The 10,443-nt window shown below is 37.3% G+C and overlaps 1 protein-coding gene and 1 pseudogene across 1 annotated transcript; one reads left to right on the top strand and one right to left on the bottom strand.

The window, feature by feature from the left end:
- On the top strand, positions 4,337–6,650 carry LOC104724068 (uncharacterized protein At1g65710-like). The gene is made up of 2 exons (XM_010442516.2): positions 4,337–5,557; positions 5,680–6,650. The coding sequence occupies exons 1-2, from the start codon at positions 4,466–4,468 to the stop codon at positions 6,526–6,528; spliced, it is 1,941 nt and encodes a 646-aa protein (XP_010440818.1). The 5' UTR covers positions 4,337–4,465; the 3' UTR covers positions 6,529–6,650.
- LOC109127320 lies at positions 7,402–8,365 on the bottom strand (annotated as a pseudogene).

The raw sequence follows: 10,443 nt of genomic DNA, 5'->3' as shown, positions 1-10,443 counted from the left end.
AAAAAAATACAAACTAACCACCAAAAATCCAAATTCAATTACTATAAATAAATAACCAAAAATTTAACCAGACAATCCCAAAAATTATCTAACATGCAAACTAACACCAATCTCAATATAAACATAGACAATAAACCAACAACACAAAACGAGATCAAAGATCATCTTCTCTTAACTCTTCCTTACCATTATCCCACAGTCACAATTTTTTTTTGAATGCAACACAAAAAGAGTTGTGTAAGTATTATCACGATTACTTAGTGAGGTGATCCTCTCATCTACGGATTATACACACAAACAATTAAGATCACAAACAATAATCAAGCAAACAACCAGGGTAATAAAGAAACATCATTCAGTGATTGTCGGTGTCAACCAGCACACATTTCGTATCGGTCGACACCACTCCACAATCTCCTACGGTTTTGTGTTGACCAACACCCTCCCTTAGTGTCGTTCGACACTGACACATCATCCATCGTAAACACGGGCTTGTGTCAATCGACACTGATCCCCGGTGTCAGTTGACACTGACCACTGCGACTCCAACGATGTCAAACTCCCTCCTCAACAACCAAAACTCTATCATGTCGTTCTCCCATGACAAGCACACAAAAACAAAACAAAGGCACAAACACACAAGAGATCTAACCCAAACACAAGCCAAAACACAAGAAGTCAATCCAAACATCACAAAACATTGAGCACACAATCTTACCAAGCACTCACCTTGAAACATAAACGATCCGAAAAATTTGACACAACACAAGTAGCAACAACCCCTCTCTCATATCACAACACCTCCGATCTCTCTCTCCTACTTGAGACACCAAAGCTAAGCAAAACTCTTCTCCTGTCTCTCCCACTTGATCTAAAAAAACGCAAAACTATTTTCTCCCTTTTTCCTCTAGAAAAGCCACGACCACAACCCTAAAATATCAAAGGCATCAAGCCCTTATTTTTTTGAAAAAAGTTTTCTATTAAATTTCAAAAATAAGAAAAATATTACAAAAGTCCAGCCCGATTTTGGAGTTTTTACTAAGGCAAAATCCCAATTACAAAGGGCGAAGCCCAGAAAAAATACAATCAATAGAACTTAGGTTGAACCTAGTAGTAGGTGGAATAGTGAGTAGGCGATGGAATAGTGAATCATCACATTTATGAAGAGGAGAACCAGAGGTCAGACATCGAAGCAGCCATTGAAGGATTCAAACCTCTGAAGCTGGTAATTCTGTTGTGAATGATTGAATCGATGAGACAAAGTAGGGAATCCGCAGATCGGAAGGTGTGATGATGGAACCGATGATTTCGTTCTTCCCAAATCAAGTATAAAGAGCATTACCAGGCGATTAGAGTGAGGCGTTTCTTTGCTTTTGTTCCTTCGGGTGCTTGCATGTGACCTAAAGTGTCATTCCAGGAGTTGGTTGGTTGGATCCGACATCTCAATGTAATGGGAGACCAAATAGACCAAGCGAAATTGCAGTTAAAGAAGAGGTGATCTCGACTTTTCGGGCAACAATTACAGAGCAGACATGATGGATCCGTTTGGAGACCCCAGTGAAGAATGTGATCTCAAGTAGGGCAGCGAGTTAATACCAAAAGCCAAGTATGGAAGTTGTGTTTGGGCATACCACGAGATATCCAAACTAATTTACGCCATGAGACCAAGGGAAAAGGAGCTCTAAACATATGGTACACTCGACCCGTAAAATATTGATGGTAAGTTTGACCTTCAAGTTCCCACACATAGTAATCTTCATGATCCGTAAAATTCAAAGTAGTGAGAAAGGTGAGTAAAGAAACCTGGTTATCGGTTCTAGCATGTGGAAGTAACTATTGACCTTGTCGAATTAGTTGATGCAGGGTAACATTCTGCGGAATACCCAACCTTGCATTGAGTCTTTAGTAGAGGAAATGAAGTCCAAGATTTTGCAAAAAGGAGACCAATTATCTGACAAAATTAAACATGTAGCTAGAACCATTCATAACTCGCAATTGCACCCAATTAAACATCTCTCCTCGTATCTTCAGCAACTTATTAGCTAGCCAAGAGTAATTTTGTTTTTGTTTCATTGTCCATAAGTTATTTAATGATCCTCTTAAGAAGTGAAGTTTAAACCAAATCACCCAAACCAAACCTGACTGAAAAAATATAAAGCCAGATGAGCTTGATGGTACATGCTCTATTCCAGTAAGTCAAATTCCCAGCCCTCCTTGATCCTTCCGTTTAGTAACAGTTTCCCAAAATATTGTAGCCTTCTTATGGGAGTATCACATCTCTTTGAATCATTATTTACTAGATATACAAATCATCTATATATATAAAATTAACTTTGTTCACTTCTCCTTCCTCCACATCAGCATCCACCTAATCATTTTTTTTGCATAAAAAATATTATTTTTAATATTCATTTATTGCATATTTATTAATTATAATTAATAATAGTAAAAAATAAATAAAAAATGAATTAACTAAAATTAATTAAATTTTAAAATAATATAAACAATAATATATTTATTTAGTAAATAATAAAATTAATACTATAAATTTGTTTTAGTAATAATGTTATTATTAAAATTATAACCAAAATTATAATGTTTAAGTAAGATTTTAATGCATGGTGGAGTAAAAAACAAGTTATGTAATTGTATTTATAAAAATCTAAACATGAAAATAAAATTGAAGTGAAACATTAGTTTCTAAGAAACATATACCATAAAAATTTATTATTAAATTTTACTTATAAGAAAGAAAAGATTAATTAATTAAATTAATTTAACATAAAAGTTTTGATATAAAACAAATACATTGTAAGGGGCACACTTTGTTTTGGGAAAACTCTGAAAAAGAATTTTGAAAAAATAATCTATCTAAAAAAACAAAATCAATGGTCAGGAAATATAGAAAAAATGATATGCAAGCCGTTACAAAAAGTGACATGTGATTTGTGTAGCATATCTCATAAGGTATATTAATATATTATCAACCGGAGCTACAATTTTATAACATGATATAAAACATATATAATATATATATATATATATATATATATGATCAAATGCTTTTAACCCAAAACATTGGCAAAAACAACATATTTAAAGTATACTATGTATTTTTGAGAAGACGGGGTTGCATCACAAAATTAACATATGCAAATAACATATAAGATTTTAGAAAAATATATAGCTTGGATTAGTGAATAGATATTCATTGTAGGGTTTAAATGTTTCGTCATTTAAGCATACTTGACTTAGTCTGAAATTCTATTATGGCTGATGATGCATTTGGACAACCTCATTGTAGCGACATAGTAGTAAAACTGTTCATGAAACTTTGTATATTCGCATTTAATGTAGGATATCGATATGTTTAAATGGTCTCTATAATTAGATCAACGATCGACATTGACGTTAGAACTTTTACAATTATGTTTTCATGAGATATGAATATAGAATGAACTCTTTTAAAGATAAAATGTTAGAAGATTGTCGACAGTATTATTACGACACTAGACAATATTTATTATATACGGATCAGTAAAATAAGTACGACATTTATATAGATTTATCTTTTAATCTTCAAATTATATTTATATTCAATAATTCTTATTGATAAAAATTTTAACTAAAATCTCACGTAAATTCGCAAATAGATATAACAAAGAAATATTATCTTAAAAAATATATATTGTATATACTGAGTAAAGTAAATTATATATTTATACACAAAAGTTAGAATGATTAAATTTGAGTTCAATAAAAATTGATAAGAATTATTTTAAATTAAAATCTCGCGGTATAAATTCTAGTAATAACATAGAATAAAATTATTAATGAATGCCATTTATCAACCTTTCCAGATTCTTTTCATAGTCAAGACAAAAAATAAAAAACACATAACATGCATTTAGCCGTTAGAAAATTTTACACTTGCATAAAACTGAAGTTTATTTAAAAATTCTAAGAAAATGTGATTTCACTTTTGAAAAAAAAGAACAAAACAAAAGTTCCAGAGGACTAATTAGTAAAATATAATATATATTCATCCACTCATCTGTCTGTCTACCTTCCACAGTTCCACGTATAAGGGCTCTCTTTTGCCAACTGTTGAACATTTTCAAATGTCACTTCTCTTTTAACAAATAAACTTAAAAAGTTTCAATTCACCCCAAAAACTCCACCAAAATTATCAATCTAATCCAAAATTTCGTGCTTCAGTCTCTCATATCGGACCTATACGTAAATAAAGAAAGTAAGTAGTCATATTCAAGATATTAATAATCTAAAGGGACCTGTGTCTGTCTTTAATAACCTTTTCGAAAATAAAGTTTTATCCCTTCTTCAGAATTTGAACTTTTGAATTTTTGTAGCTTCACTCTCTCTCTCTCTCTCTCTCTCTCATTACTTCAAAAAAGCTCTCTTCATCTTCTTCCCCAATTCGTCTTGCTTCAAATCTCTTCAGCAAATGGGTTGCTGTCTCAGCAAGACTCCTCCTCCACAACCATCATCTTCTCCTCCTCCTCCTCCGGTGAACGGATCTTGTTCCGTGAAATCACCACATCCGAACAAATCCGAACCTCTGAAACTCGAAGCACAAGAGAAGAATCTCAAAGTAGAAGAGCCGAAACCAAAGAATGAAGAAAAAGAAGAAGTAGAGATACAGGAAAATAACAAACCGAGGAAAGAAGTGTTTGTTATTAAACATCGGAGAAGCCATGAGAAATCATCGAAGACTACGACGACGACGGATCCGGAGGATTCTTCGGTTTCCGATGTGAAATCAACTGGTTCGATTCAGAATAATCCGGTTGACGTGGATGCGATTTTGATTCAGTGTGGGAGATTGAGCCGGAGCAACTCAGCGGCTGCGAAGACAAGGAGATACTCTGGATCTAAGAGAAGTTTCGATTTCGATCAGAGTGAACGGAGCCGCGACGGTGGTGACGCGGATGCTGAAGACGGCGGTGAAGAAGAAGAAGCTGAGAGGCGGATTCATCGTCAGCGTCACCGTGGTGGTGAATCGCCACGGGAACGGAGGAGACGAACTCCGAGTAGAGAGAGGGATGATTCCAAGAGTTATAGATCGGGGAGTAGAGAGAGAGGAAGTGGTAACGGCGGCGGCGGTGGTGGTAGTAGAAGGGTGAGTAGATCTCCGGGAAGAAGATCGGAGATAAACCCTAATCCTAATTCGAGTGGCAATTCTGTGAATTCGAGTTACAGTAATAGACCTGGGGAATTTGTATCTGTTCCTGCTACGGATAAGGCTTTAAGCAGCAACAATGGAGGAGAAGGATCTGTGAAACGGGTCACTGTCAAGAGAAATGTTGGGAAAGCTGCGTCTCCGAGGTCACAGTCACCGGCGAGAGCGGCGAGTCAGCCTTCCCTGTCGAAGCTTAGCCGGAAAACTGAGCATTCTCCTTACAGGAGGAACCCATTGGGAGAGATTGATACAAACTCTGTGGCGTTTCCACTCTCTCAAGGTAACACCAATTGCAACAAAAGGATGATGAACAAAGACAGTGACTTGAATAAAGAATCTGTCAATTTCGTGGCTCAGGTATTTGAAATCTAATCTTAAGTATTTGTTGGAATGAATTGGAATTAAGAGATTTTGAATGTTTGTGTGTGTTTTGTTAAGTTAAAGTGGAGTGAATGTTTATGATGTTTGTGTGTTTTCAGAAGATGAATCCGAAAACAGCTACACAAGCGCCTATTCGGAGAAGCGCAAGCCCGATTCGAGTCATCAGAGAACAGCATGAGACTGTGGAAGAGTGTAAGATTGTGTTGTCATCTGGAACTGAATTGGTCAAGCCTCCTCAAATTATGAGCAGAAGCAGATCATTGAGGAAATCTCGTGATTTCGATTTCAGTCCTGATGCGTTGCTGCTCTCCTCGAACAACATTGACAACAACAATAACAATAGTAACAATGCAACGGCAGGATCGACATTACCATCTTACACAGCTTTGCTTTTAGAAGACATTCAGAATTTTCACCAGAAGAGTGTTAATGTCAATGCCTTAAGTTCATCTATGTCCAAGGCTTGTTCTATTGTCGAAGCAGTTGCAGATCTTAACTCCACTACGAATCAACACCAAAGAACTGAGCTCAGTTTCACATCCGGAGAAGCGAAGAAAGCGGATCTAATGGAGCCAAGTTTCGAGAAGTATGTGACTGTTAAGAGAGGTGGTTCGTCGTTGGAGGACATGGAAGGGCAAGGATCTTCAGGAAGCAACAGTTTTACCGGAAGCAGCTGCGTGGTGCAGCGACAGGGATACTCATCGTCTTCTTCACGGGAACCGAATTCAGCTGAGTCTACGGATCGAATAAGTATGAGATCATCAAACAAACAAGAACGTGATTGGAGTCCACTTGGTGTGAGTTTTGAGAAACAAGAGTTTGATCCCTTGAAGAAGAATGGTGCTGGAGTTGGACGCAAAAGAGTAGCTGTTGCTGATTCGTCGTCTTCAGGCAAAGGCGTTCTTCAGGCTACAACAACCACTCGTGCTGCTGCAGTTTCAATGTAATAAAATTATGAATTCGTTGTTTCTTCTCTTATTGGTTTGCTTGAGTTTTAGCAACCGGTGTTTGGTTTCTTTTGTAATCATTTGATTATTTCAATCGAAATATTCCTTCTTCATGTTTAAAATTTGGGAGTTTTCAATTATTCCATAGATCTCAAATGCGTCAAACATACACACATACATAAAAGCAGACTTTAAAAAAAGATTTATGTAAAAACATGTATGGTCTCATTGCCTCAAACATGTACTCTAGATTTTTCTTCCTTTTGCAATTCTCTGCTCTGATGATGCCTGAGAGCGGTTGGTCTTTTCTAGCATCTGACGTACTGACGTACATTCCTCATTTTTGGTCTGTCTGAAGGATTATATTCAACGCATCCCAGACCAATGCTAATGCAAGTCAATATATGTTCCCTATTACGTATTTACATGTTGGAGTCCTCTGGTTTCAGTGGGTTTTATGCCTTGTACATCTTCTTTGACTTTGCGAAATAAAAATGAGCTGAACCATGAAAATGAGCTGAAGAAACTGAACGAGCTGAAGAAACAATAGAGAAATAAATTAGTATGCTAAATGGTTACCATTAAATTGAATAGCTAAATACAAAAATATAATATTAATAATCTATCGATAATAGTATCTGAAATTATATATTTAAATATACGAAATAAAAAATTAAAAAAACTAATATGTTCTTAATTCTTATTTGGAAATAATTTTTTTATTACAAAATATTATATAAAATAAAATCTAACGTTGTTGACGAAAACTACGTCGACTTGCAGACCACATTTGCTCAGCAATTTGATCACGGGCGATATTCATATAGTTTCCATCATGTGTTTCTTCTTCCACTCCAGTACCTTGATCATCATTCACATCATCATTAACATTTTGCTGCCCATATGAAACATCACTATCTTTATCAGCTTCTCAAAGTCATCATCTTCAATATTACTCTTGCGAATAAAATTATGAAGTCCCGTTGTAGCAAATATAACACGTCTTTGTACTGCAATATTATACCTTGGAAACTCATTTAAAACTCTCCAGTTTTTCTTCCAAACTCCAAATGTTCGTTCAATGACTGAGCAAAGAGATGCATGCCATCTGTTAAACATCTCCTTGCTATTCCTTGGCGGCTCACCATTGAAAAACTCTTGTACATGATACCTCATGCAAACATTACTTTGCTTTTTATACGGAGCCAAATATCCACGTTTGTTGGCATAACCAGAATCTACAAGATAGTATTTGCCTTCCGCAGGGGTAGGAAACATAGGATCATCTCGAATCGTTGTTGATAACACACACGCATCATGAGCTGATCCATCCATACCAACAAAGCAATATGTGAAAAGCATATCAAAGTCGCACATTGCCAAGACATTGAGACTCATACTTCCTTTACGGTTCACAAATCTAATGGTTTCTTGTCCTGGAGTCACCATAACATGTACATGAGTCCCGTCTAAAGCTCCTATGAATCCACTAAAGTAAGGCCAATAGAGTTCGTTGTAGACGGTTTGATATAGCTTCAAGTTCTTGGGTAATTCTTGGTCGTATGTAGTGCACAACCATTCGTTCCATTGCTCCAAGAACTTCATGAAACTTCCGACATATTGTTTCTTGTGCATGACCAAACCTTAGACAAATGTCAACTTGAGTGTCATTCTGGCCACAAATCTTAAGAAAGATTGCAACACTCTCATCAACAGCCATATTTTGAGTGTCTTGTAAGCTCTACCTCCCTTGTAATATTTCACACAAACGCACTGTATTCATTCGTACCAGCTTTCGACATGAAATTTCAATAGCATAGATTTGCTTTCGAATCATGCCCCATCAACTGCCTCTATCTTGAGTCATTGGTTCTTTGGTAAAGAATTTTCCATAATATTCCATCAATGGGGAAATGTCGGTGTAGTGACCCGTATCAAGGAGTATGAACCGGACACGAAAAACACGTTCGAATGATTTAGAGATACCTCGGAAAGATGGAGGAAAGAAAATCTCAAAGAATGACCCAAGTGACTTGTGAAAAAAATTACCAAGTTGCGTAATGGTCGTGTACCAGCCGACCGGCCAATGTACTGCGGGACCCGTGGATGGGACGGTCACGGTATGTGACAAGTACGTGTGGGACGTGCAAGTCGAAATGAGGAAAGTGGACGGGGCCCGAAAAAGGACACTGTACGTGAGGTACGAGTTGGTCGGAAACGGGACAAGGAACCATGTACTGCATACAAGTGCGGGATGTACTTAGGGACGCAAGAGAGACGCGGGAAGGGAGAAGGAAGTGGAAGAGTCTCTCCATGGGATGCTAAGCCCCGTGTCACCATCTCAAAGCTCCTCCGCCAGCGAGTAAGATACACGCGCGCGTGGGAGGAGTGTTTCAATTGCATGCAGAAAAATTGACACTTGTCACACAAAATTTGCCACTTGCTAGCTCATGAGCTCGACGAAGGAGCTTATAAATAGCCCCTTTGGCTCTCATTCTCGACCAAAAACCTCTCAAACACCAAAACTTTGCCAAATTTTTCTCTCAAACTCTTGAAGAAGAAAACCAAGAGATTTTGAGCAAGATAAGGAAGAAAGAGGAGATTTTGTGGGAGCTTAAGAGAAGGTGCTGTAAGATCTTCATGGTGTGGTGACGCTCAATCGGCCAAGTTCATCAAGTGAGGTGAGGTGTGGTTTGTTGTTTGTGGGAGATACACTAGCTTTCTAGCTTTTGTATCGACCCTTGTGTTTTGCATGTTCCTTGAAGAGGTTTGTGCATTGCCTTGATAATATCCAAAATCGTGGCACTAAAAGTGACATGCTCCAAATGCAAACTACGCATACTTTCCAATGCCCATTCCCAACTTTTAATCTTAGCGTCAAAAACAGATCCTACTTGAGCAAAAGATCTTCGATTGTGTAAGAGGACATTCCCTCAAGAGTCTCTTACAACCCAAGACGCACCAGAGAAAGCTAACCTTTTGTGCCAAGAGAAACCTACATTGCATTTCACCTCATTTCGGAAAGGAGGTTGCCATGTTGTTGTCTGTGGAGGTGCAGTTGGGTTGACATTCAGGTTTAACAACTGTGCTACATTCCAATCGTTGGCCGAATTAAATGATCAGACTCTTGATGATAGCCATTAAAGAGGAAGGAATTCCTTTTTTCCCACAAATACCACATGATCCAAGCAAAGGTCGACTTAACCTCATCAGGCAGTGAGACACATTGCTTTAAGCTGAAAAGATAATGCAAATTTTCGAAAATTGCGTCTCCAAAACCTAGCAAAGGAGATGGCACATTAGCTAACGCCCATACCTGTCTTGCAAAAGGACAGAGAAACAAAATGTGGTTAATTGATTCACAGTCCTCATTGCAAAACATACAACCATCAAAAGCTCTGATTCATCTTGATCGTAATCTGTCACAGACAGGCAGAGTACCTCTGAGAACTTTCCAGAGAAAGAATTTAATTTTAGGTACCGTTTTGACATTCCACACAGCTTGGTCTAGTTTTATGCATCTGTTGATACATCAAATCATAGCTAGATTTTGCTGAGTAAATACCATTTGTTGTTTCCCCCCAACAATATTCATCCGGAAATCCAATAATGATACTAATCTCTTAATGGTGAAATAGAGCCCTTAAAAGATTGACATCCCAATCTTGAGTAAAACAGTTAAAGAGATCAGCCATTTTGAGATTTATATTCATGAGGGAATGGAGACCTATAGGTCTTGTAGGTCAATCTTCATATAACCAATTATCTATCCAAACAAAAGTATTAGCCCCATCTCCCATGATGCGCTTGAGACCTTTGCTAAGCAAAGCCTTTCCAAAGTGCAGACTTCTCCAAGCTTACGATGGTCGCTGACCCATAGGCGCTGATAAGTAAGAAGAAGCAACAAAATATCTG

Source organism: Camelina sativa, chromosome 11, assembly GCF_000633955.1.
Source record: "Camelina sativa cultivar DH55 chromosome 11, Cs, whole genome shotgun sequence".
Lineage (NCBI taxonomy): Eukaryota > Viridiplantae > Streptophyta > Magnoliopsida > Brassicales > Brassicaceae > Camelina > Camelina sativa.
Note: the sequence above shows the minus strand (reverse complement) of the source record. Positions and strands in the feature narration are given on the sequence as shown.

Excerpts from the sequence above, each read along its gene's own strand:
- LOC104724068 (XM_010442516.2), top strand. The coding sequence starts at position 4,466 with ATGGGTTGCTGTCTCAGCAAGACTCCTCCTCCACAACCATCATCTTCT. Across the intron at positions 5,558-5,679 it reads CTGTCAATTTCGTGGCTCAG|AAGATGAATCCGAAAACAGC; the intron begins GTATTTGAAATC and ends GTGTGTTTTCAG.